Raw genomic sequence first — 26,808 nt, 5'->3', positions numbered from 1 at the left:
AGAGTCATAGAAGGGCACGATGTGTCTCAGTTTAAGTGTAGTATAGCTCGTTACAGTCATTGTTAAGAGCAAATCGACACGAAACGTCTGTATCAAGTGAAGACTTCCCTGGTGGCAGCGATCTAAAATGCACCATATGGTCTCGACTAGAGGTGGCAAAAGATGAAAATTTTGGGAACCAGACTCGAACCAGACCCGGCTGGACATTTCTGGAACCAGTCGGACCCGGTCTTAGTTGGAACCGGAACCAGTCGGACCCGTTCCCCAAAAGTCAATTAATACAAACTACTTGAAGGAATCATTAGTTGCATCATGTAAAACAGCCTATTTCCCACTGGGAATACTCATGAGATACTGTGTGCAAAGAAACATTCACTTCATATTTTGCAATTATGTGTAGTGTGCAAGATGTATAGTTTATGGTAGGACCCGGTTGGACCCGTCAGGAAATATCCAGGAACCGGTCTGGACCCATATGGGTCCAGACTGGTTCTTTGGACCGGGTCCTCGGGTCCACGTTTTGCCACCTCTAGTCTCGACAGCCTGAAATCCGTCATCTCTACTCGGCTGACCTGTGACCGGTCGCGCCCGCAGGCATTTACAACACGATGCAGCGCCTGGTGCCGCGGCCGGTGGCCGAGACATCACGTCTGTGGCCGGTGACCAAGCTGCCCCACTCTCTGCCTGGCTTCTCGGTGTTTGTTGGAATCAACGCGCCGCTGGAGAAAATCCGCGGAGAGGGAGACAGCCGGATCTCGGCACGGAACTGGTGGGTCTTCACCAGCAACGACCTGACCAAGGTGAGAGGTGACTGATAGATCACAGCGTTAACAACAGTGATGTGACGTTATAATTAAGTGGTGTTAATTTGTGATATTATTTGTATGTGCTGCAATAAAATGGTAAGTACATGCTGTTTTTTTTTTTTTTTACTGAATTAATGGCCGCACGAGTTTATCAATGTCCTATGAAGAAACTGATCGGTTTTTGTGATCCGGATATGTCAGAGCATCGCAACGACATTGTTAGCGCCATGTTACGACATTAAACACCATTTTGAACAACTTGGTAACTGTACCATTAACGTCATTGTGTCGTTGCCGGCAGTGCTGTGACGACTACATGTCGCTCTCGGTGGAAGAGGCTCTGGATAGCGACGTACCGCTGCTCTTCATATCGTTCCCTTCCACCAAGGATCCCGAGTGGGAGAAACGCTACCCAGGTAATTTGAAAGGAACTTTGGAGAAATGCTAATGACTGCACCAGGCGGCCGCCCGTAGTCACAGTGACAGGTGAATTATTCGGTGTGGATATTGAGAGAGCGTCACGCCTTCCTGTATTCATACTGCTTTCCTTACTTCTGCGTAATGCCACTTTGGAGGCGAATCGCCTATCAAAGTGTTATTATAGAGAATTTGATCATGTCCGTTATAGGGAATTTACCATGTACACATCGCTCATATCGACCACATGGTCGTTGGTCATGCCCACGTGACATGACTAGATGGCCAACGTTGTAATGCACGTGATCATCACATGACCTCAGCTAACCGATGTTTATTCTATCACGTCCACGTGACCAGGCAAGACCACGATGGCGATCGTCTCCCTGGCCAACTACGACTGGTTCAAGCAGTGGGAGAACGAGCGATGTAAGAAGCGCGGGGCCGACTACGAGGGAGTCAAGAACACCATCGGAGACCGCATGGTGGCACAGGCGACCAGGCTCTTCCCGCAGATCAAGGTACTGGGGACATGTGGTGAGGTTCGTGGGGAGGGTTAGTTGGGATTTATGGGATTCGCGTGTTTAAGGGCGAGATGGGGAACCGATATTGGCCAGTCGAAGGAGTGTTGAGGATTGGAAAGTGGTGTGGCGGCTATCCGATGCAAAAAGATGTAAAGTAACTGAGGCCCACGAAATCATATGGCAAGGACTGGGACATTAGAAGTCACTTATGAATCGAGATAAGAGGATGGAAACGGATCTATTCCCAGGTATTGGAACGGGAGAGCGGAGTGCTTCTGAATATCGGGCAAGAGCAATTATGTTTTCCAAATCGTATGATTATGGGACATTGCTTCCGAAAGATTGAAGTCTTTAAGTGCCATTATGAACACAAATGGATTGTTGAGAAACGTGAATTGTTTTACACAATATTTGTTCTGTAGTCACTACCTTCACACCATTTACACTTCGGTGCCATATCTTTCTTTCACCTGCCTCCCCGTCTTTCCTTACAGGACCACATCGACTACGTGAGCTGCGGCAGCCCGCTGAGTAACAACTTCTACCTGGCGGCGCCGCGGGGGGAGATGTACGGGCTGGATCACAGTCAGCAGCGGTTCAGCGCAGAAAACCAGATCCTCCTCCGACCCGATACCGACATACCCGGTTAGTTCGGCTTGGGAAGGAGAGAAGGGGAAGAGGAGATAGAAAGGGGGAACGGGAGAAGCAGATTCTGCTGCGGCCAGATACAGATGTACCTGGTTTGTTGGGAGAAGAAAGGGAGAAAGAAGTAGTAAGGAAGGAAGGACAGATAGAAAGGGAGAAGAGAGAACCGAAACCTGTTCCGATCGGATAATGGTATACGCAGCCATTGGGGTAGAGAATGAAGGACAGAAGGGAAGAAATAAGTGCTGCTGTGAACGGATGCAGATTATACCCGGTCGATAGGGAGCAAGGGGTAGGAAGGAGACGCTGCTGCCAATATACATTGGGTGGGGGAGGAAGCGGATAAAGGGAGCATTGGGATACCCGAGACGAATGGAGAGAAACTTAGAGAGAAGTTTGGAGATGAGTAGGTAATTGATTACTCCGGAACTTCTGGACGACTTTTGTCTGATTTATCGCACGGTTTTGCGTTAATAAATGTACTGTGTATTAGGAACAGATGGGTCCTGATATCTTTTTAAATTTTGTCATCGTAATTAATTTCAAAAATAGTTTTACATGAACCTTGACCACACAAGGTCGAAGTGTCCTTCCAAAGTATCTCACGTATGTGATCTACATCCAGAACAATGGTAATCAATGAAATAATTGGAAAGGTCGTCGATCCTACGCCCCATTCCATTAAACCCACTCTCCCGGAGATATGACTAACGCGTCACACATTTCATCAGAACCTCTGCATCAAAACACCCTAGCCTATACAGCCGGTTACCACGTGCCTTAGGCCCATTAAACGGTCTGGTGTTTCCTGTCCTGGCGGCGCCGCGGCGGCCGACGGCGTCAAAGGTCCCGCCCCTGACGCCAGTGGAGTCGAACGGGCGCTATTGGACACCTCTCGGCCCGGGCACAGGCAGAGCAGAGTCCGGGTGCACTAGGGTAGACCGGGACTGGTGCGTAGGTAGGGCAAAGTCGAGAGGAGGTGATACTGAGGTCGGTTGAGTGCCCGGCGAGATTGGAAACTGAGTAGTTGAGGTTTCGGGCCTACGTGGCTGCCATCTTTCTTTGAGAACTCCCCTCGGCGATGACTTTCCTATATCTGATGCCTCTCCTTTTTCGTTTATTTCGGCCTCCGGGCTACAGGTGATTTTGAACCCCCCAGCACTGAGGAATATATGTTAGAAGTGGGCGCGGTCTAGCTGCTTGGCGTGCGCACACTGCATATTGTAGCACGATACGGTCATGTTCCGTCATAGTTCTTGAAGTTTTATTTGTTTGTTTGCTCGGTTGGCTGTAGTTTATATGCGACTGGTGGCGAGGGTTGAAGGGCGAAGGCTCAAGTGTCGAGACCTGTTGAGTGTTTTAGCGGCATGCCACGTTTGCCCTTCGTGGCTCACGCCAAAGTCTGGCTTATAGGTCATTGACTTGACCTTTGAGGTCTCCGGCGTTGGTGATTTAATTTTCTTCAGACCTTGGCCTCGTTCACCTTAGCTGCAAATCCGACGTATTTTCATGCAATCAAATCAAATTCTCATAGCACGTGTTGCTTTTATTTTTCTTTGTTCATTTGTCCACGATTAATCCATTTGTCTTTAAAAATTTCATTTGTGGAGGCGCCCGTCGAAAATGTTGTGCGTGACATGCATCAGCAGCTCTTGAATGTTTTTAAACTACTGAATTAGTTCGATTTGTGTGCATATAAAGCGCATTGCGTATTTTCTTCGAAGTTGTTATTTTCCATTATTTCGTGCGTTAGAACGTCAGTGAATATCAATAACAGCTAATATTTAATGGTGTCGCAATGCAATCAGTGCTGCTATGATTCGCACGCGGTCGTTAAAGTTGCGTCATTTTTAATGCCTCGGGAAGTATCGTGCTATGAAACACACCAAGCTTGTGGGCGTTTTCTGATTAATCAGCCGTGGCAATCGACGTCTCACTGAGGGGTCGATGGTCGCTGTTTGCTGGCCGCGTACAGTTTGATCGATACCGGAAGTCTGCGTGTTCGGCGAGCTATCAGCAGCGCCCGGTCCGCCGCTAGTGTCGGCTTTGGGTAGAGCGGCTGCGTAGTGTCTTCCCACGATGTCCACCACACCCCAGCAGGCTTCACGGCACACATCTGAGCCTCGCGAGCCCCCCAGCCAACTCATAGACCGGTTCGCGGACGCTCCGCCGCAGTGGCGTAAGTTGGAGGCGATCCTGGCGATGCGCAGCTCTGCGGGCGAGCCGGTGCCGCCGGGGCTGACAAGCCGCGTGCAGGCGGTGACTGGTGGCCCCCAGTTCTGCAGTGTGCCCGCGCGACAGCCGGGGAAGCCGGACTCCCCCGCCGGAGCAGCGGGTGTATACGCGCCCAAGCCGTTCCAGCAGCCGGCGCGCTGTTCGGCGGATCCGCGAGCCATCAGTGTGGTCGGGAGTGGTGTATCGCAGACTCCCCCGCGCCGGCCGCTGCCCCTGCCGGCCTCACCGGCTGTCTGTACACCTCAGGGCGAGTCAGGACATCGGCCGGTCGTATCACAGCACCAGCAGGGGACGCAGCTGCCGCAGCTGCCGGCGCCGCAGAGACGAGCGCAGAATTCGTCCAGCTCACATCTGATTGAGAGTATCTCACAGCTGGTGAATCAGTCGCAACAGCAGCAGCAGGCGCAACATCAGCATGCTCAACGTCAACATGCTCAACATCAACAGGCGCAACAGCAACAAGCGCAATATCAGCAGACACAGCAACATCAGCAGGCGCAGCAGCGACGAAGCCCACCTGGCAGAGACACGACAAATGCTCGGGATGTCGGCAGTGGCACTGGCCGTGGTGCAAACAACGGTGGTGATAATGAAGAGAATCGTGGTGGAGCCCGTGTCAGAAATCATGGAGGAAGTCAAAGTGCAGCGTATAATAATCGACAGGGATGTGACATGGAGAATCGTGTCGAAAATCGTCATGGATATTATGCTGGAAGCATGACAGACTGTGCAAAGGTCCGGGAGAATCACACCGATCGGGCTGTAGGAAGGGATATCGGCAATGGCGTCGTTGGAATCGGCGAATCCCCGCCCGGCTGGCCATACAACGAGCGAGATGAACACACCCCATCACGATCTCACCCTCCGCCCCTGCCTCCTCCTCCGGGGCGTCCAGCACTGCCGGCCTCTGATCAAGACGATCTCCGTCGGCTGCACGAACTCATGGAGATTACCCGAGCCGAGAGTGAGATTTGTCAGATGGAGCGAGTGATGCAGAACCAAGAGATGGAGGCGACCGAGCAGCGTCGACTGGCCAGAGAGCGGGCTTATAGACAATCTCGACCGGTGGCTAGTCCTCCGCCTAGTCCTGGAGGTCCTGAGGACGCGGGTGTCACGCTGGATCGACTGCGAAAGTCGAACAAGTACTGGTCGACCGGTTTAGTGTCAGGTGGACCGTCAGACCGTGAGTTGGTGACGCTTCTGCTGACTCGAGTCACACAGCTGGAGTCACAGCTGAATCGTAGTAAGGATCAGCTGGCCGAGAGAGATAAGGAGGTGGAGAAACTGAGGGCGCTTTGTGAAGGCGCCGGTTCTAGCGGCGGAAGCCCACCCAGCGCCATGAGGAAGGCAGGCAGGAAGTCTCTCTGCGAGACAGCTGCATCAGACGGCGAGACGGATCACCTGCGCCGTGAATGTCGCCGTCTTCAGAAGCATGTGAGAGACATGGAAAAGTTCCTAGCTGATTACGGTCTCGAATGGGTCGGATCTGGGGCGAGTAGCGACGATCTAACGACGGCGCGTTCTCACGGGGATGCTGACCGAGATGCTGAAGCGGACGGTGACACTAACGAAGGTGGTGGCGAAGGAGACAAACCGGACCGCTCACCGGCGATCTCACAGCGTGACCAGCCGTTCGCGGTCGACTTTGACCTGGTGACTACTCGTGTGGCGGAGTTGAACCTCTTGGCTGGTGGAGGTCAGCCGCAGCTGTGTCGAACACCTCGAGGTGCTCGATTTCAGGCGGTGTCTCCTCTCCCCCTGGCTCTCTACAGCAACGGTCTACTCCTGGAGAGCGGCCCGTTCCGTCCTTATTCCGACCCTCTGGCACAGCTGTTGGTAGTGGATCTACAGGACGGTTATTTCCCCACCGAGCTGAAGGAACGCTTTCCTGATGGTGTACCTCTGGAGCTGCGCGATCATCGTCATGAGGTATACCGACCACCACAACCTGCACGGGTGTTCTCTGGGCCCGGTTACCGTCTAGGCGGCCGCAGACGTAGCTCCCGACTAGTGGCTGAGCACTACAACCGCCAGCAGCGCGAACGGGAGCTGCAGAAGGAGAGAGAACAGCGCAGACAGCGACCGGCCACGCCCTGCGAGCGTCCCGCGTCAGGTGGAAGGAAGACGGGATCGGCCACCAGCCGGAGAACACCCAGCAGCTCGGGGTATCTGTCAGCGGGCAGTAGTGGGTGTGACCGCAGCACGTCTCCCCTGCCTCCCAGACAGCCGGCAGAGGTGCGACAGCAGACACAGAAGCAGGCGCAGAAGACGAAGGCGAAGGTGGGAGCCGAGCCTGCGCGGGAGACGTCGCCACCGGCGCCTGTGCGTCACAGTGCTTCAGCAGCAGATCTGAGTCTCGGTGGAGGTAACGGGAGGTCGTCCCAGCTACCACCTCCCTCTCAGGCGGTCTCTCGCTTCTTAGCGCGGCTTCCGAAGACGGTGGTGCGGAATGGACGCCTGATTGAGATCCGACGCTCCGTCGAAGAGCTGCTGACCGGTCGCGTGTCGCCGCCACCGAAGGCAGATGACGAAGAGAGTGCTACCGTCGCACGACCAACTCCTACTCAACCTCCCCCGCCACCGCCCCCGCCGCCGCCTCCACCGCCGCCCCAGCCGACCACAATCCGCGTCCGAACACCAAAGGACGCCTGTCTGACGCTCAAGCTAGACGCCAGCTGTACGATCTCCGAGCTCCGCCGAAAGATTGAGTCGGGAGGGAGCCGACCCACGGAGCCGTATGGTCTGATGACGGCCTACCCGAGGAGAATGTTGTGGGATGGCTCCCTGACGCTGAGGGAGTGCGGCCTGGTGCCGAATGGTGTCGTGGTGATGACAAGGCAGAGCAGCATGTGAACTGGCTGGTGCGGTGGGAGGAGAGGAGGGTGAAAACGTGGTGGGAAAGCGCTGATAAAAGGGAAGGGCGAAAAAGTCTTTCGGAGGGAGGACGGCGAAAGGGATTGAGGACGTTGGTGAGGACTGATGGGATGGCATGTGAGCGTTTGATCGTGTTGATAATCGTTGAAAAGGGTAGCTGATTTTGTTAGTGTGGCCTGAAAACGAAGCTTGAGCGCCTTGGTGTACAAAAGAAAAAACACATACACAAGCATGTTCTTTTTGAATAGGGGAGTTAATGGCCTCATTCAACTTTCTGATAGATTGCTGCGAAACCTATTGAAACGGCCGGTTGGTGCAATATTAGTGTTGTGTTATCGGATGATGTGTTTGTTTTCGTTGCTCGTGTTGACGTGTTCCGCCCTTCCTGAATAAAGCAAACACGGCTATGCCTATTTTTTTGGTTCATTAATGGATAAAAGAAAACGTGAAAATAATTTGAATGCAAGTTGTCAAAGATCAGATCTGACATTTCTATCTCCAGATTTATATGACCGAGGCCGACCTGACCCGCCGCAGCCTTTCTTGCTCTTAGGTGTGTATTTCACCTGACCTGACTTCTTAACAACTCTAACTGACCAGACCTGACCTGACTTTATGGTATAGACCTCTCTCCTCCAGCTGTATCGGACCCAAGCTGCCCTGACCTGACGTCTACTTTTCTTTTCCCCAGGACAGGTATGTATTTGATCTGACTTGAAAACTTATTTTCAAGTCTAATTTACCTGGCCTGACCTGATCTGACGTGACCTTTACCCCAGGTGTACCTGACCTGACCTCTCGCTCTCCCAGGTCTGTACCTGACCCGACCTGACCTCTCTGACCCCCAGGTCTATACCTGACCTGACCTCTGTCCCCCAGGTCTGTACCTGACGGGCCAGGACATTCTGAGCGGAGGCGTCACGGGAGCTCTGTACGCCGGAGTTCTCTCCGCCGGAGTCATCCTCGGCAGAAACTGTCTGAATGACGTCGACGAACTCCACAAGCGACTGGAAAAGGCGAAGTAGAGAGCGGCAGTGGAGGAGAATTGGAGAAGGGGGTAGTTCGGAGGTATGTCTACTCTTTGAGGGTTTGTAAGGGAAAATTAGTTGAAAAAGAGCATTGAGAGACAGACGAGGTTTTGATTTTCCACTCTGTTTGACTCAGTGAATGGTAGCGTTTAGAAGAGAGTGGGAGAAAAAAAGAAAATGAGAGAGCTGGGTAGAGAGGTTGGGTACGCCGGAAACGAAACTGAAAGTGTGTGTGGCAGAATGACGAGGATGGGCAGTTAGGCAGCGTTTGTGCTAGTTTCTCTTTTGGGAGTATTTTGGTATGTTTGTATCGCGGCTTTTTAACACTGTACGTCTATTTTCGTAGATGTGTTGCAAATAATAACAGTGAGCTGATGCTTCGCTATATAATACTGCCCCGAGAGACAAATGTTACGGCGGAAAGCTGTGCGTACTGCGTATGTGTTTTGACTTGTGATTTGGAATCAGGACGCTGGAATTTAGATGTGATATTCCGAGCGATACTGCCCGAAATATTTTATCTTTGGCCAGTATCGCCAATGCAGCTGATGTACGAGTATGTATGCATAATTATATAATATGATCCCTTTCGGGTTTTGGTGCGATGATGGTGGCTAGTGCATGTGGTTATATATCACTGACTAGAAGAGTACTGCCGGTGCGACTTTGCACGCAAATTGAGCCAGGAAGCTAATCGATGAGCTGGTGTTGTTGGGAGGATGTGTCTGACTTGAATATGCTTACTTGGAATAAACGATGCACTGGAAACTTCGACGGTTATTTGGAACATGGCGGATTGCAGCAGAGTTTTTTCGTTTTATGTCGGTAAAGTTTACAAAGAAATTTAGAGCAATGTCATTTTCGTCGCGCCCCCGGTGTCGCTTTGTTGGAACTGGAAGGGTGACAAAATCACAACTGCACTTTACCGAAGTGCTGAACATTTTTGAATAGTTACTTCCGTACCACTCCGTGCAGTTTTGCGGACATTCAACTTCCCCATTCCTTGCTGGGTATTCACAGATCACACACGAGACCTACTGCCTCTCCTCACTGCCTCTCCGGGAAAACAAGTTTACCTGGACACAACCACATTCACACACGTCACACACGTACCCTTTCCCCTCTTCTCCCCTACCCTTCCCTCCAAAAAAGCACGTTTAACCTATCCGACTTCGTCTAACCATTTCAGAACGGCACGTCTCGTCGCTCCCGGCGGCACCTGCCTGGCACGACTTTTCATGACGTGCCCCGAAACACGACCCCTTATGACCGTATTGTTCCTCGAAGCGGCGCGGGGCGGCCGGAGCTCGTCTGAAGCTATCCAGTAGGAGGTGAACGGTGGCCGCTGGCGGCTGGACCGGGGCGGTGTGCCAGGTAGGTCCCAACTCCTAACTCATGAGTCTGTAAGGGCGGGCGGTAGGTGACTGGCCTTATGAGATCCTGTGGTTGTGTCTGTGTGCGTGTAGGACTGTAGATATATTTCTTGTGATTGTGGTTGCCGTTTAGTGTAAGAAAGTAAGCGTTTTAACGTTTGTGTATCGCTGTGCCTGGCTTGTATTCTTTTGACGCTCATTTTCTTTCGACCTCGAGTTTTGACTTTTTAGCTTGTGGTGTTAGACGGCTGATGGGCTGCCCACAAAAACTGACCGTTTGACCTCTAGCATCGAACTTCATCGACGATGGAACTCTAACGACCGAACTCTAGTGTGACCTGTGCGTTGATCTGTATCATTCTACCTGACTTCCACTGAGCGTCGAGCTAATCTCCACGTCTCCCTCAGGCGGTCAGCATGGCGGCACCGCTGACCTCGCTGGTGCTGATTCTGCTGATGCTGACCTCGACGCTCGGCTTCCTTGGCCATCGTGAGTGTGTTCCGTCTGAACGGGTCTTTGGGGCCTGGCGGTCTTCTCAGTTCTCGGGTGTAGTTTTAGGGATTTTTCCCATCTGCCTCGTGGTCAATGTCAGGATCGGAAGTGCGCTGCAAGAAAAACTGGCTACTGAAACCGAGCAATAAAATATGGATGTTCAAGTGGAATATTAGGATATAGTTAGATTATTGAAAGCATTAATTGATTTCCTGTAAAAGCAACGACGAAGCAGTTTTCTTTTCAAGTTTCTAGTTTCTACCTTGCTATACCAATAACCGCGCCGCTCGCCCTTCCAGATAAGAAGGTTCTGGCTGGCGATGAGGAGAAAGGTCGCATCGTCAGCTCTCACTACTGGGACAAGTTCAGAGACTTCATGGACGAGGTGGCCGCCGCTGACTTCTTTGTTCGAACCGATATGTTGGTAAGATACCAGACTGGAAAGATTTGTGTAGTAGATAAGACGAGATTCGATGAGGCCGTAAGTCGGGGAGTCGGATAAGATGAGTTTAACGTGTGCCATTTTTTGTTCCTACTGTGCACTTTCCAGCTTATACCTAAGTTATAATGATCCTGAATATCACGCCCGGTTTGATAATGGATGGACATATGATAAATGCATGTAAAATAGATCGTTCTAGCGTGAACGCTATGTTCCTTACTATTGCCATGATTATTGCTTATGTTTCTTCACTCTCCCCTTCTCCCCCCTCTTTTTCTCCCTCTCTCTCCCCCAGACCAAGCCCGACTCTGCCGAGGCGCTGGCACCGAGCCAACTTCTGGACGCCATCGCCGCTCGCCTCGACGACTCAGAGTGGCTGGATGAGCTGGACGCCGAGTATCAAAAGTACGGCGAACACAACATGACTGTGCTGATCAACACGTTCCGAAAACTAGGACGGGTCGCCAAGAAACATAAGGTGAGAGGGGGTGAGTGTGGGTGGGATGGGGAATGGAAAAGGATGAGGGGAGGAAGAAAGGGTAGATGAGGGTTGATGAAGGAGGATGGGTGGGTTAGTTCGAGGTTGGGCTGAACGGTGAATGCTGGGTTATGGTGCAAGGAAGGATTTTAAAATTCAATATGGGAACGTTGGACGGAAAAATATAGACGTATCTCATACCGGCCACATCAGCCACACTCATCCAGGAAATCAGCTTTTCACATCTCCCAATCATCTAACCTGTCCTGTTTATCGACGAATGTTCGAAACACCAGATACTTTTTATGTTAAGGTAGCTTTCGAAAGCACTGCGACTTTCTTCCTCAGCCTGACACATTCTACCTCTCACTGCCCCCCCCCCCCCCCCGGCAGGAGAAGATACCGGTCGACGTGCTCCGTCAGCTCATGTGGCGCGGCGTGGTGCGTCCCGAGCGGCAACACGACCTCGAGAAGCGTCTCTCGGCCGCGCTGCAGCTGTTCTTTGACACCGACCTGGCGCTGCGGCTCCAGCGTGTTGCTCCGGACGTGTTCGAGGAGTACCTGATCGGGGTGTTCGAGTTCGACTGGATGCCGCTGGAGGAAATTCTGGAGGTGAGTTGGAGTCCATCTCGTTGGAGGACATTTTGAAAGTAGGATGGAAATTTGGCTCTGTGATGGTAAACGATGGACATTTGATGAACGTTACCACTTCCTGCCAATTTAAGCAGTCCCTCGCTTAAAATTGATTCGGTTTTATTATATCTGAGCGAGTCAACTACCGCAGACGATAACTGTACCAACAAATGCCAAAGTTTACCAAATAGGGCGTGGTATTACGAGTCACGAGATGGCTTACATTGCTGTGACAGTCAAGAGTCCGTGACATATCTCGTTTTCGGTTCAATAAGGTGTACTGCGACAGTCTGTTTAACCGAGATGCAGGTTCAGGTAGCTCCATCCATCAAATGGACAGGTTTTACATTCACTTTCGGGCCAGGTGTTCGTTTTATTACCGTTGTTTGTCTTGTGATACCAAACAAAACACCGCCTCCTGTTCTAAGAGACGCTAAGCTCGAGTGTCAGCGTGACTGAACTGGATCTATCGAGTCTCCGTTCGTTCATGTAACTACACCATGGTATGATCGTTGTCTATCAGTCTGCCTTTTTGTTTGTCTATCTGTCTATGTTTGCCTGTCTCAGTGTCACTACATATTCGTCTGTACATTCCGTCTGCATGTCTGTCTTTCTGCCGCTCTCTTCACAACCCCTTCCCCGCCTCTCCCACCCCTTGAACCCCTCTGACCCCACCTTCTATCTACCCTCAGGACACGCTGTCACACCACGAACTCAAGACCCAACTGGCGGACGAAATCGGCGGCACAACCGAGCACGACTCAGTCCGTCCCTACTCCACCCACCATCGGCCTCCCGGCGCTCAGAACAGCAAAGGCAGGTCTCCGCATCCTCACGAAACATTCCACACGGAAGCAACGCCTACTGTAGAAGGCTCAGGACATGCTGATGATCATTCCGTTCACAATCGCGTTCATGAAGTACAGGTGGAAACGGTACATGGGGATATTCCCGATGGCGAATGGCATGGCGGGGGATTTGTCTGGCACGAAGAGCATGATGATTTCATCGAGGATGTCTTTGTTAGTGACGAGGACGAAGGTTCTGGAAAGGGGATCATTCGTGAGGCACATCCTCACAAAGGACGTCACCGGAAGCCTCACAAGCATCCTCATGATCGTCCGCATCACCACCGGCACCAGCAGCCTGCCGAGGATGATATTGAAGACAACCTGATTCCTGTGACGACAGAGAGGAGTCACGGGTACGAACAGAGTTCTGAGGAGGAGTTAGAGGACCAGGCGCATGTCGAAGGATCAGCTGAGGGAGACGCTTCACATGGAGGGAGTTCTAGCGAGGAGGAACATGAACAGAGTAAGTCTGACGGGTCGTCGCATCCTGGGAAACATGTAGGACGTGAAGACCATCCAGGTCGACACAGGGGCAGAGAGAAGGGAGATCGCGACAGTTCGAAGCGGGGACGCGGAAAGCACGACGAGCAGCACGAGGAAGAGGAAAAGAGCGGCCAAAGCGCAGACGGAAAGGAGAGAAACGCACGTAAGGTCAGCGCCTCACTGGTGTCCAACGAAGGTCCTCGCCGTGTCGACAACAAACACGTCACAGGTGAACATCCCGGCAAGAAACCCAACAGTGGTGACGAGAAACAGCCCGTGCAGGAAGAGGACCCTCCTCAGGATGCTGACGATGCCTCTGGCGCTGAAGAGGAGGAGGGAGGAGCTGAGTGGATCCAGGGAGTCCCGCCAGGTACGCCCGATTGGTCGGAAGGGGAGGGTGTAGGCCACAAGCATCCGCGCTCGAGCTCCATCACTGATCGAGTCGAAGATCCCAACTCGTGTGTCACCTGCCAGACGATGGTTACAGAGAAACGGTGTGGCAGGATCTGTGACTACATCTGCCGCATGTGCAAGGGCGTGTACTAGAGGCTAATTTGGTTTGTCGGGACGTACCTTGATGTGCTGATGGTTCGCACCAGGGTATTGTTTAGCAGGCATCAGCGAAGAAATCACCTAAGCTGACGAGGCTCATTGGGAAGCAGTTTAGTTCTCTGCGGGAGAATTGATTCGGTGAAACGGGCTGGTAGAAGAGTGGAGTAGAGGGTTTTGTAGAGCTGTTCTCAACAGCAATGCAATGTAGTCGTCAGATCTAGAGGGATTGTAGATTAAAAATATGGTCGTTTAGCGTCTCCAGACTCCAATAGTCATAACTGGGATTTTGTTAATGCAATGCGTTGCGGCGTGTAGTCTCGAAACGTACCCTAATCATTATTGCAGCTTTGCATATTCAGCATTTGTTTGTGTTGTACCTAACACTTTGAGATACTATACGTATCAATTATCATGTCCTTGTTCTTGCATGTGTTTAGGTGTTTGTCCAACAGCAGCATATGTTATCAGCTGGGTTGTTCATTACGGTATAAATAGTCAGCATTTAGCCAAGATCTTCCCTTATGCCAACATGTCTTCAATGTTCTCTGTTAATCGTTCATGTGCATCAATTGCGGCATTTAGCCGCAATTTGTGTATTGTCCCTGTGTATTGATTGTCACGTGTCGTCCTTTTTACGTGTAATGCCTCCTGTAGTAATGCTCCATACAGTATACCGTTCTTGTAACCACCATTCAATGTTTACGTACGGACTATAGCTCGCTTGCCAAGCACAAATACCAGACGTATTCACAACGCCAAAGTTTTGCTATTGTTAATAGGTTTATTTCACAACAAACTTAATGATATGCCTACGTTTTTCTCGTTAACAAGACCTTCCGTGTGCTTGCTCGCACCTTGTAGTAAACTTGCAGATTTTTGAGTAGCCGTATGATAACGTAGCTTGGAGTGGTCCTTTTCTCAACGGGCCCGCCTTATCAGTTTACACATTCCGTCCGTTTACTTTTATTTAATCATCAAGAGCTACAATATATGTCAGATGTGCGTGTATTATGTACGTACGGTTCTCCAGTAAAAGTCTTGTTGGTTTTTCTTTTTCGGACATATCTGGTCCTATATAATGTTCAAATGCATAAGTATCAACCCGAATTATGTGTATGCACATTTACCACGAGACTGTGAAATTGCATCGTTGTATGCCAAATACTTTCCGAGATATTCACCAAAAACCTCATTTTCTGCCGTTTGGGGTATTCTGGCCGCAATCTTCCTGGGATCGCCTATGGCATCAGTAGAGCCATCTAACGAGAGGAACGAGGAAACACAGAATCATGAATGAATCGAGCGCGTAGTAAACGGCGTATGAAAGGGAGACTCGGCAGAGGCTATCCGGGTGGCCGGCGCGCGGCGCGCCCTTAGGCATCGGCCGACCCTTCGGACTGCGTGGGGTCAGAGGTCGCGCTCGGGAAGTCTCGGCTCTGGGTTTTAGCGCTGTGCAGTCATGAAGGGAGGATAGGATAGCGCTAGCCCGACTGACTAGTATCTCGGCTGATTCGTGTGGGGTGGAAGGGAACACAGAACGGGATGGCGGTTAGTGGTGGATGGTAGGATGGTGGTTAGGTTAGTGCGTACTGCGTAGAACGTAGCTGAACATGCATCGTTTTTTCATGGCAAACAACATGCAGCATAATGTGCGGGATTATGCCAGAACTCATACAAAAAGGAAATAATAATTCGGCCGAGGGAGTGGATGAGTGCCGTGACAAAGCATGACGATGCTGCCAAAATCAGGATGAAAAATCAGGATTTTTGCCCCCCATTTTTTTCACCCCTAACATGCAGCGCTTGATCCGAACTTAGAGGTCCACGACTGAGATTAGACCTTAAAATCGCACTCGTCCGGTGCGCCACCTTTTCTTCAGGGGCGCTCTTCTTGGCTGTATCTGTTCTTACCAATAACTGAAGCAAATCGAATGTATAACAAAAAGGCATACCTCAAACACAGTTTTATTCACATCCGCTCGTGTGCATACTTGTTTTGACCTATAACTTCTCGCATCATAATATATCACTTCAGTGCTTAACCCTCAACGGAATTTTGGGTTTTCTGTATATACCCCGGCCGAGGGGGGGGGGGGCGATTACGACCCCTCTCCGTCTTTTTGTCCCTAATTGAGCTAGAGCCTTGAGGATAAAACTGAGCGCGTGCGTCGTATGAGATGCAGCAACTGGTACCCGAGTTGAATGTCTCAGGTCAACTGATAAAGTCTGAGGTCAGTATAAGTGCTCCAAGTCGCGGGATCGGTTTTTGGTAAACAACTTTACCATAAGTGGTTACAGAACTAAGATAATGGCACCATCGAGTTTTGCATGCTCAAGCGCGTCGAATAGTATACGCTTTGTTTTTGTTGAGGTCAATTTAAGGCGTTCATCTCAGGTCATGTCAGGGCAGAGCCACTCAGGCCACGAGGCTGGCTCAAGGAGGTCATATCGCTTATTCGATTCGGTAGGTCCTCACAAGTCCACTGTGGCTTCCCGACTCGCCAGCTCAATTTGATCGGGACTTTTTGGTGGAAACTCCTGTGACCTTAGTGACGTCATAAATGAAGTCGCCTAACTTTAATAATGGAAAAGTTAATGCTGGGGCTTGCAAAGATTGTATAAAATCGCGAAGTAATGCGCTTGAGACAGCTTTAGATGGCTCTCGGCGCCAAAATAACAGCTTTTATATTTCCCAATTGATTAATCATCGTGAGGTTGCGTGACCGACCTGACTTCAGGTGACTCTTAAGAAAAATACGAGATAGCTACATACAATTTGTGAGGCCTCTGGAAGATTGTACTAGATCATATAAGCTTCATTCCCCGTTGAACAGTCCCCTGGCACGAAGGACGCCGCGACGTCGCGACATTTTGGGACCTTACAGAGGTTCACTTTTGACGTCATTGGTTAACGGCCTGACCTTAACCTTCGCACTAACGATGTTCGACACTAGGAGGGTGTCGAACAGACCTCCTACCCTCAGTTTTTCGCAAATAACTCTCGCAAAAAGTGGCTGATTACGACGAAACCTTCAGTATCCTCGAGTTAATCAATATTTCGCCTAACCTTAAAATTTTTATGACCCTGAACCAAAAGACCTTTGACTTGTGACCTGTTTTCCGAGGGTTTGGCCGGAATCGCGATTTAGCGTATTTCGGCTCACATCATGAGCGCGTTTATTGTCTTTTTTGTGGCTTTAAGCGATCAAACATGTGAAAGGATGTTGATCCCATGGATTCTAGTGGGTGTCAAGGTCACGTGAAGGTCAGTCAGGTCACTGACCTTTGTTGACCTTAGTTCACTGCTTCGAGTTCTACATGTTTCAAGATTTTGGAGTTGATTTCGCATTTAGAAACCGTTTGAACATTTACGAAGTAGTTTTGGTTCCCTCGTAACACGTGACCTGACCTGACCTGACCTGACCTGGACTAAATGCACGAAAACATTATCTGTGATAAAAGTTAACTTGAAATTCGTGATTAGCACCCCCCGCAAAACCTTACAACAGCCTCACTTTAAGAAGCTCTAACAGGTCCCGATTTTCCCGACTTTTGAGTATATATTGACCTATCAACAAATGACCTAGGACCTTAAAATTGGGTATCAACGGCCCCCTCTCGTCACGGGCAACACGCTCTTTTTCCGCGAAGCTCTAGCTCGATCAGGGGCTGAACGGCAAGGGGTTTTACGCTAGACGCTGGCAAAACACTAATATGAGCGAGGGTTAAAATACAGCTGCTGTCATACAAATTCGGCTGGAATCAAAGGTCAGGTTTACAAAATTTCAGCTATCGCAGTAAATAGACATGTGGAGGCGGCACCCGTCTCCCCGCCCCCCTCTTCTCCTCTCGGCTACTACCAACGAGGTTTTAAACGTATCATACACATTACAAAGCATCATATCAGATGGCGCACCCGAGCAGCCATATGCACTCAACAAAAGCTTATTACCCACCCTAGTCTATCGGCACCATAGCACATGGTCGAGACTGTCGTCAGCCACGGACGCATACTCGACCAACCCTCCGAGCCCGTTGACTGCGGGTGACCTTGACATGTCAAGCCTGATCGGCGGCCGGCCGCTGTCGTGCGGTCGTTACACACGGAGGGGAGGGAGACACAAAGCTCTACGTTATAGCTGACCTCTGACCTTTCCCTGTGCCCTGGTCACTGACCCCGCTCCATGTCGCTGGGCGGTGGCATGGCGGTGGCAACCGGTTCTAGCCTCTACACATGCCACCATTCTAACCCTCCCCTCCCCACGCTACTACGCGGCGTGGAGTACGCTCGTGCGTAACTGGGCGGAGCAAGGGGTCACGCGATACAGGGGCGGAACTGGTTGCCCTCCCGCTCGCCGAGCGACCAACGACTAATACCCTGGAGAACCGTACTTAGCCTCGCTCGCAATATTCTGATTTGCTGAGTTCTGTGGTGTCTTTCGTTCATTGTAGCCGATGGAATGGAGAGGATTTATATGGATTATGATTCTGACGTAATAACTTGGGAAGAGGTCACGGAACTTTTATCGGTCCCATATGCTGCAATGTTTGTATGACCCGGCGTGTTATTCATGTCAACAAATATTTTGAATATATTAAAATATAGCAGCGTGTCTTTGTAGAAAGGTGAAACAATAAATATAGCGGGATTTGGCATCTGCCAACGGGCCGAAAACCAATGGTTAACGACATTCACAGTAACTAGACATTTTGTGAGCAGCAATGATTTGAACCGGTTTCAAGGAAAACGACTTAAAATTAAAACGATTGAATGTTACGAATGAGAGGGGACGAAACATAAATTGATATTGCTCCACTTCGGATTTTCCAGAGATATTCCGTTATGGTGCAGAGGAGCATCTGGCGTGTCCCTCTCTAGTGTTAAACGGCTGTGTGGTAAATCTTCCTACGGATGATCCGCCGAAAATTCGCCTTTCCGGGAGCATTCCCTTGCTTTGGTAAATAGACTGACCAGTAGTGACTAGTGAGTCTGACCACACAATTGTTCATCCGAAAAAGTCGGCGACTCGCAACACGCACCAGTCACCAAACGCTGAATCAGTTCCCATTCACGATATATTCTACACATAATCGTCTATCATCAGCTGTTATCAGCGCGCCACCCCAGCACAGACTGTCTCTCGCCACCGACGCGTGTGACGCCACCGTATATGACGCCGCCCGGCCGGCAAATAACGTCAGTGGGCGACAAATGACGTCACTGGGTCGTCTCAGTGGGCGGCCGGCTCGTCGGGCTGCTGGGCCTCGGGAGTGTGCGGCCAGAAGGTCGGCCGGTTGACCGGGTCCAGGGCCTGGCGACGGGGGAGAGGGGCGTGAGAACACAGGGGGAAAGACGAGAAACCATGCGCCGTTCTCACTGCTCGGGAGACAGGTTGTTCGATGTCAGCTTATTTTCGCCATGCTGCTGGTTTTCTCATATATGGAAGCTCCTAACTGGTATTTCTTGGCCTCTCATTGGTAAACCGCACGGACTAAGACCATGGTGAATTCGACCTATGAGAAACCGAAAAAACGCCAGCAAGCTGGCAACTTTCTTAATATAAAAACGGTGAGCGAACACTGCGCCCGGGTTACTGACAGGCGAAAAATACCTAACCGCTCATATGACGGTAGGCATATGACCTCTAGCGTGTAAAATTACATACCTACGCCGTAATTCTTGCTGATAAAAATGGTCAGTTTTGGTCCAAAGTGGATTTTATATCGATAAAGCATCGGGGAACCCAGGTTCGATTTTCACAGCCGACTGCCTTCTCTAGCTGTCCAAGAAATCTCTTAGACGAAACCATATCAACTAACGTTCCCACTCAGTACTCACCAGGTCGGGGAAGTGGTCGCGGAACTCCTCCATGGTCATCTGGTCGAAGGCCGGCACCACCTCCCACTTGGCCAGCTCAGCCTCGTAGCCGGCGATGCGTGCCTTGGACTCGCTGACAAACTGTGTCACCTTCTTCTCCTGTGGGGTCATATAGGGGATTATGAGAAATGCAGGGACTCTGAAATACTTGGAAGGGTAAAATTATAAAATTGGTTGTCAACCTAATTTAAAGTTAAATCAATTTCATTTCCATAACTAGGCATCATGTGTGATCATAACAAAATCTCACAAAAACATTATTATCCAAAGCCATTTGAATTTTTCAAACCCTCACCGATACCAACAATGTCTAGAAAAAGGTCTACAACTAAGTAAGACACCAAAACTGAACTGAAACAGTCACAACTCACCTTTCTGCTTCTACATCTTATGAGAGTGACAACACCCAACATCCTGCATGACTTCCCCTCCCTCCCTCCCTTCACCAGCACTTACCGCCTCCTTGGCCTGGGCATCAATCTGGCTGGAGACACCCTTATCCTCGGGGTAGGGGATGCTCAGGGCCGCCAGCTGCTTCTTGAACTGATCGACCATGCCGGGTGCGGAGACCCGCGAGGAGTAGTAGGCCCAGTCCAGGGCAGGCATAGACTCTGGCTGAGCCAGCACCCTGGCGACAGAGCAGGGGAGGCAGGGTCGGATCAAATGCTTTTTTAAATCTGATTTAGGATGAATCACGCTGACATCACATAGCGACTACTGTTATTATGCCCTTGCATTTAGTTGACCTGTGATGAGGTGCTTGAACCTTAAGATAATCAGGTCACAATTAACCTTTATTAGCTCTTCTTTGGGGGTTCATTCTACAAAATAATGCATTTGAAAGCCAGATTTCAGCCATGCTTTGAAGCCAACCCAATCATTGTGGTATTCTGCGGAGTCTTATTCATCGAATTAAATGCAACCGTAATGATGATAGGACATCAAGAAAAATAACACATGTAATTAAATCCAAGCTTAAGCATTGAAAGCACATGAAGTATTTTTAAAAGAAGAATAAACACTCATAAGTTTTCCATAACATCTACTCACCGGCGAAGGTATCCGTCTGACTTTGCCTTAAATTGCAGGTACATAGGTTTCTGATTTTCCGGCACCCTTTTGGCAAAGGCAGCCCAGTCGATAGCGGACTTGGAAATCCTCTTGGCAGCCATTTTTGAAAGTAAAATAAATTAAACCGACCCAAGCACCAAGGGGAAGGCGGGGCGAAGAAGGACGAGAAAAGTGAGCGCCTGTTTCGTCGCAAATTATTTTTGATACTGAAACGGCGCAGCAGCTGATTTGTGCAAATAGTGATGAATTTGGAAAATATCTTTAAGATTTCAATGGGTATTATTACCTAACATTAAAAATTACCAGTGTAAAAAATGACCGGAATTTTTAATCAAACTAAGTCGCGCCCTGGAAATGCAGTGTTACTAGTAAATGTAGAACGCATACCATACTGTAGACTGTAGAGCGTAGAGCAGCATTTTAGAGCCGCAACATTTTTGACAGTTTTTTACAGAGGTGCCAGATTATAAGCATCCTAAAATTGCTAGCTTCTGTTTATCACTTGCAACTTATTGGCTGGTTGCGTGAATGAATTCGGTGCCCACTGCCCACATTGCCGAGCATTGTCTGTCCCATTCTCTGACTTCTAATCTAATGGCTGCTCAGACACGGTTCCGTCACCCACCGTAGACGATTGATGCCCGTTCGGACTCTCATAAATCCGTAATCACCGCAGGATCTATCACAAGGGTGTTAACTGAGCTAGGGCCCACGCAGGCCTCAAGCGCCCCAACTCTGACACACCGGCGCTCAAGCTCGTAGGTCAAGTGAAACGCACTGTCCACAGATTTAGAGTAAAAACGCGTGTATTTTCAAATTCATTTCTATAACGATATGCTACTGCCTACCGGACAGAGTTGAATGCCGTGGTCATTGGTGATATCACGCTCTGCCGATACTTACGATTATGCGATATCTTATTCACAAAATAACGTTTGATTGCAAATATTACGGGTGATATATGCCCGACTCGCGAGGCCAATTCAAACGTATTGGCTTTGACTAATACATGGCTAAGTTACCCAGCACCGGCACCAATTCAAACAAAACACAAAGCACCACAAACGCCATGTCTCCAGTCGAGGCTGAAGAGCCACGCTTTCCTGAAAACCATGGAAGCCTTACAAAACAAATGGACGCGCAAACTTTATGCAATGCAATTAAATCGATATCATACGCATATAGTAAGTGAGACACTTACTGGCAAGTACTTATACTGAGGACTGAAAACTAAGCAATGACGAGTTTATAAACATCGATGAGGAACCATGCTTATGAAGCACAAAATCCGTAGTTGGTAATGTACCGTAAGCATAACTGGAAAAGGATTAACGTCGCAATGCGACTAACGACAAGTCGAAGATGCCACCAAAAACAAAATCAAAGCAAAACATGCGGCATCGACATCTTATCGAAGGTTGATCGTGGATAATAAGGCTTGCACAGGAGGCATTCACAGCACTCGTCAAAAAATCGATGGCGGCTCTGGCTAAGGAATATGCGCCATGGAACACACACAAGTTACTCCAAGTTCCAAGATCACCGCAATCACACGCATATTACAAAGCTGCGATCAGTCGCGCTGAATGCCCTGAAGCAACTGGCAACTCCATGACACGACCCACAGCCTTCGAAACGTCCTCTGAAATCGCAGCAACTCCACACCAAGGGAACCGAATCAAATGGTGCGCACGTGATTCGCACGCGATGGCCTGGTCAGAGCGCAAGGTCTAGCCTCTTTTACACCTGTCTGGCTTCAAGTGCACTGAAAACCTCAGACAGAATGACTTGACGACGTTCAAAAATGAACTCACGAATCTTCGCCTTTGTCACATCTAGGACTGTGTTCCCAGAGGTTTCTCCCCCTTCATACATTTGCAGTTTGCACTCTCGAGCTTCAACCACAGCCTCTGCGATGTCACTCAACACAGCTTTCACTCAGCGCGTTTTGGACGCCACCGCCATCGTCTAGTATATCTCCGCGTCTGCCGAGTCAGCAGCAGACATCAGACTCGCTTCGGCACCGTCCGAGGAAGCGGTATAGCCAGGCGGCTCCCGCTTCACCCAGCAGAGGATATTAATCCAGAGGAACGAGCAGACCCCGACGAATGCCACGCGCACAGAAGGCGGCAGGAAGAGAAAGTTGATCAGCTGGGCCGGCACCCAGAAGTAAACTTGTTTCTGAAATGGGATGATGGGTTTTGGTTAAAAATCGGCTAGAGTAATTGGACAAATAAAAACAAGTTACAGATTCGTGATGACATTTTTTGGACAACATATATTCCACTAACTGATTGTCCTGTGTTCCATCAATCTATTCTGATAATAGTTGCCAGTGCGTGAAATAAATGTTTACCTGTCACGCATATAGTTCGGAAACTGTGGATTCTGCCGTAGTGTTTTACTAAAACCCGGTAAAACAGCACGGTTGTGTTTGAAATTCGTTCTTACCAGAACAGTCGGGATGTATTTTTCTCGAATTTCCTCCATCTTGTCCTCCCTTTGTTCCATAACTGCCATGCCTAATGGAGAGAAAATTAAATCAGCTCAGCCACAATCACAAAATCATCTGTCACAGTCAGAACAACTAACTTTCGAGTTTCGTAGGTACAGGTTCCGCGTTATTTGATGACTATGATGATCATGACCATGAAAATCGTGACAATGCTATGTCGTGCATTGGTGACGCCGGCTTCGAAAATATTGACCGCACGGCGCAAAGTAAATACTAAATCCTACCGTGATTGTTGCTAATCTCACACACTGTCACTTACTGTAGAAGAAGATAAAGACGTCGACGGGCCCGGCCACGGCGACATCCAGAAACACTTTCTTTGAGACGACTCGCATGGTGACACCCATAAACCGACTGTCCAGCCATTTGTACCTGCCGAAATCACACAGAATGATTGGCTTGCCTTGTCTTAAAGTCCACTAATTATAGCAAAACGTCGGCTTTCCCGTCAGTGAGATTGATAGGTTGGACCCAGCAACGGAATATGATGATATAAACCTGCATTTCTTTATAATAAATTGTTTTAATCTCGCCCCTGCTACCAGAAGTCAAACAAACTACATCAAAAATGCATGAAGCTGCCTGCACAGTTGCCTCACCATGGCCAAAAGAGTTGACTTACCATGCATACAGGAGGGGTGGCGCTATGGCATAGCCCAACACACAGTAGCGTGCAACGGAGGCAGAATCCAAGGGCTCTGGCTTCTTCTTCTCATTCTTTACCTGAGGGGAAACAACAACAAGGAAAATAGTGGAAGGTAGGCACTTGCCAGTATGACAATATTGACAAGATATCTTGGCGTGCTTCTCGTAGCGATGGGATCTAGCTTTAAATTTCGAATCAATTGGCGTTTGTGCTGTGTCGATCGGACGTCTAGAGGCTGAGATATTCGCAACAAAACTACCGAGAGGGATACTACGCTAAGCAGAGCTTGTTGCGCAGCCCGACGCGTACCGTCTGAGCAGGCAACTTTGGGTGATGTAAGAATCAGGACGCCAAAGTTTAGCGAGCCCATCACAACCAATTGCCCATCGAGACGATATGTCTGTCCTTCTCAAATGACTTCAGCTGCTCTAGCAAACCGTAAACCGTTACCATCATCGAGTGCCGGAGCGATTAGAAACTGCGCTCTGCCACCATCGATGCAACAAAGTACCAAGCTATGAATGGGACATTCAAAAGTACAGTGATAACATCAGCCCATGGTCACTTCATGTCTGCAGTTGTATCCTGAGCGTGAGTCAATTTTGCCATCTACTTACCTCGGCTCGTCTCAGAAGTGCCTGTTGTCCGACTTCGGCACCAACAAACATGGTGCCATAGATAGCCGCATTACTGAGCAGAGGGTGCCTCTTCAGGAGTCGGCGGAAAATTGACATGACTTGAGAGTTGAGAAAACTGTCAGACCTGAATCAGGGTATGCATATTGCAACATGTCAACCTGTATTACATTTTGTATTTTGCTGACCTGGGTCTTGGCCGTTGCAGACATCGATAGACGAAATATCAATAGTAGCTAGCAGACACTTCACACTACACTCAGCAAATTTAAGGGAATATTCTTCCCAACATATAATCTTTTATTAATAAACTTATATCAAGTTGTGGTCTGCATCTGTGCTTATGAACAAACTTAACTAAAACTTAACTTAATAATATGAGCCTGCTAAACTGTGTTCCACCAAACCTCAAACATGTATGAATCCTGGATTGCTTTGCTTTATTGCTTTGGCTAGGGCGACTTGGCAGCAGGCCATACAAGCTTCTGAATCACATTATTGTCAATGTTATCTACAAAACTGCTATGTCAGCCCAAAACTCCTTGGGTATGTTCCAGTGGCAAATAAAAAAATCTTATAGGTGGTTGGATGGGCTTTAAGGAGAGCCATTCTACACCTTTTTAGGCACAATTTCAAAAATTTAAAGACCAAATTCAAAAAGTTTACATTCAAAATGCACGTGAACGTTTTGAATTTGGTCTTTAACTTTTTGAAATTGCGCCTAAAATGCTGTAGAGGAGCCATGGGAAAACTTTTGCAAATAAATCAGCTGTTTGTGGATTTGCAGCCTGGAATGGTCAGCAATTTATGGTGTTAAAACATAAATTTAGAGACAATACTAGTATTATTTCTAGTATTATTTCTAGTAAAGAAACCAAAAACATCGAAAATTAATTGCTTAATTGCTCAAAATTTAACGCATTAAATAACTCAATAAATAAGGATCAACGTATGTATGTATGTATGTATGTATGTATGTATGTATTGACACCAAAAGCCTTCCACATATGGCGTGGCGATTACGGCGATTACGGCAACAAGCCAGTTAGTGATTTATTTTTCAAATAGCCTTTTCATTTTTAATAATTTTGATCTTTAAGGGACTTAAAGGGACCCTCCCACCTTAACATTAGATTTGAGTTGAGATAGCCAAAATGGGGTCCCTGGCTCACAATTACCGGTTTCGAAACTCACAACATCGAGAAATGCCTTAAATCGGAAATATTGAATTTCAAAATTGCAGCAGTTTGATTTAGAGGGGCTAATGCATAGGAATACCCCTCTGAATGTGTGACGTCAGCGCAGATATCTAACGATTTTTAAATGTTTGACTGAAACGTTTTGTAGCACGCGGTGGTATATGCTGCTTTGCGCGCAACAAATGCCGCACTTTCAAATAAAGTCGCTGGGAACAGCGGAGATCCCAAAAAGTAAACAAAAGTAAAAGTCTAATATCTTGAAAACCGGTGAATATTTTTCGATGAAATTTGGTAGATATTTGTTTTTGCTCTTTCTGAACCGAGCGACATCACTTTCATGCCAATTCATAAACTTTTTTGAAGGTGGGAGGGTCCCTTTAAATGGTTCTATTGAAATAAAATTAGTTTGTAGATGCTTGAGAAAATATGAGAGCCCTATCCTATCAGATAGGGGAGGGGCCGAGGGGTTGTCCCGTAGCACAAGGCTTAGCCGCTGAGAGCCAGGCAGGAAAAGGGTTGAATTACAATTGTCAATAGGTACGGTGCCTATCTTAAACTTACCGTCTATACAAGCAAACTCATTCGGATTTCTTCTTAGATAATGATATATTGGAAACAAAATAACAACGCCCTATCAAAACATTTGCACGTGAGAATCTGTGCGCCGAAAATGTAAGCAGTGCGTCAAAAATTTCTAAAGGCCAGTGCTCGGGTAATTTTGTTTGTGCTAGGATATTTTTTAACCAATTAAAATTCAAAGAAATTGTTCAAAATTTTGATGTGCCCTAATCACAACTTAACACTGAAATTATTTCAGTCATTATTTGAAGCTTGGAATGTTTCAGACATGACGCAACAGTTTCGAGATATTTGTGAAGAGTTTGTTCAATCGCAGCATAAATGAGGGTTTGCCTGTGCTCCCTGAAGGAGTGACGCCTTTTTCACTGTGCAGCGAATGGGGGAGACAGTACCATGGTTGCCTAGCAGCCATGAAAAGCAGGGTAAGTTCTCAATATTAAACACAATAGTA

At 48.7% G+C, this 26,808-nt stretch overlaps 4 protein-coding genes across 13 annotated transcripts in view; 2 read left to right on the top strand and 2 right to left on the bottom strand.

The window, feature by feature from the left end:
- The window catches only part of LOC122363231 (all-trans-retinol 13,14-reductase-like), a 34,004-nt gene extending 24,703 nt beyond the window's left edge, over nt 1-9,301 (top strand). For all 10 annotated transcript variants that reach the window (XM_043332241.1, XM_043332238.1, XM_043332240.1 and 7 more), the window contains exons 10-14: nt 595-800; nt 1,108-1,222; nt 1,584-1,744; nt 2,242-2,392; nt 8,381-9,301. In XM_043332241.1, the coding sequence (XP_043188176.1) occupies nt 595-800; nt 1,108-1,222; nt 1,584-1,744; nt 2,242-2,392; nt 8,381-8,526 (779 nt within the window). In that variant the 3' untranslated portion in view covers nt 8,527-9,301. The remainder of the gene's footprint in view (nt 1-594; nt 801-1,107; nt 1,223-1,583; nt 1,745-2,241; nt 2,393-8,380) is intronic.
- A 435-nt stretch (nt 9,302-9,736) lies between these two features.
- LOC122363210 (sarcoplasmic reticulum histidine-rich calcium-binding protein-like) lies at nt 9,737-14,838 on the top strand. The gene is made up of 6 exons (XM_043332200.1): nt 9,737-9,903; nt 10,311-10,392; nt 10,695-10,819; nt 11,133-11,315; nt 11,709-11,927; nt 12,641-14,838. The coding sequence occupies exons 2-6, from the start codon at nt 10,320-10,322 to the stop codon at nt 13,826-13,828; spliced, it is 1,788 nt and encodes a 595-aa protein (XP_043188135.1). The 5' UTR covers nt 9,737-9,903; nt 10,311-10,319; the 3' UTR covers nt 13,829-14,838.
- Nucleotides 14,839-18,892: 4,054 nt separating this feature from the next.
- Nucleotides 18,893-21,170, bottom strand: LOC122363209 (ATP synthase subunit d, mitochondrial-like). Its single transcript, XM_043332199.1, has 4 exons — nt 20,763-21,170; nt 20,169-20,340; nt 19,674-19,811; nt 18,893-19,146 (listed from the first exon to the last, which is right to left on the bottom strand). Exons 1-4 carry the CDS (start codon nt 20,882-20,884, stop codon nt 19,066-19,068), a joined length of 513 nt encoding a protein of 170 aa, XP_043188134.1. The 5' UTR covers nt 20,885-21,170; the 3' UTR covers nt 18,893-19,065.
- Nucleotides 21,171-21,571: 401 nt separating this feature from the next.
- Nucleotides 21,572-26,567, bottom strand: LOC122363208 (mpv17-like protein). Its single transcript, XM_043332198.1, has 6 exons — nt 26,340-26,567; nt 24,562-24,706; nt 23,921-24,021; nt 23,558-23,670; nt 23,235-23,305; nt 21,572-22,964 (listed from the first exon to the last, which is right to left on the bottom strand). Exons 2-6 carry the CDS (start codon nt 24,676-24,678, stop codon nt 22,752-22,754), a joined length of 615 nt encoding a protein of 204 aa, XP_043188133.1. The 5' UTR covers nt 24,679-24,706; nt 26,340-26,567; the 3' UTR covers nt 21,572-22,751.
- Between the last annotated feature and the right edge of the window lie 241 nt (nt 26,568-26,808).

The sequence above is a fragment of the Amphibalanus amphitrite genome, unplaced genomic scaffold (genome assembly GCF_019059575.1).
Source record: "Amphibalanus amphitrite isolate SeventyFive unplaced genomic scaffold, NRLGWU_Aamphi_draft 000610F_arrow, whole genome shotgun sequence".
Classification (NCBI taxonomy): Eukaryota; Metazoa; Arthropoda; class Thecostraca; order Balanomorpha; family Balanidae; genus Amphibalanus; species Amphibalanus amphitrite.
The sequence above is the reverse complement of the archived record's forward strand: the minus strand, read 5'-3'. Positions and strand labels throughout refer to the sequence as shown.

Coding starts and splice junctions, on each gene's coding strand:
- LOC122363208 (XM_043332198.1), bottom strand. CDS start 24,678: ATGTCAATTTTCCGCCGACTCCTGAAGAGGCACCCTCTGCTCAGTAAT. Junction 24,022..24,561: donor CACTTCTGAGACGAGCCGAG/GTAAGTAGATGG, acceptor GTTTCCCCTCAG/GTAAAGAATGAGAAGAAGAA. Junction 23,306..23,557: donor CGTCTTTATCTTCTTCTACA/GTAAGTGACAGT, acceptor TCTCTCCATTAG/GCATGGCAGTTATGGAACAA.
- LOC122363209 (XM_043332199.1), bottom strand. CDS start 20,884: ATGGCTGCCAAGAGGATTTCCAAGTCCGCTATCGACTGGGCTGCCTTT. Junction 20,341..20,762: donor TCAGACGGATACCTTCGCCG/GTGAGTAGATGT, acceptor CTCTGTCGCCAG/GGTGCTGGCTCAGCCAGAGT. Junction 19,147..19,673: donor GCGACCACTTCCCCGACCTG/GTGAGTACTGAG, acceptor CCCCGTCGCCAG/GCCCTGGACCCGGTCAACCG.
- LOC122363210 (XM_043332200.1), top strand. CDS start 10,320: ATGGCGGCACCGCTGACCTCGCTGGTGCTGATTCTGCTGATGCTGACC. Junction 10,820..11,132: donor TTGTTCGAACCGATATGTTG/GTAAGATACCAG, acceptor TCTCTCCCCCAG/ACCAAGCCCGACTCTGCCGA. Junction 11,928..12,640: donor CGCTGGAGGAAATTCTGGAG/GTGAGTTGGAGT, acceptor ATCTACCCTCAG/GACACGCTGTCACACCACGA.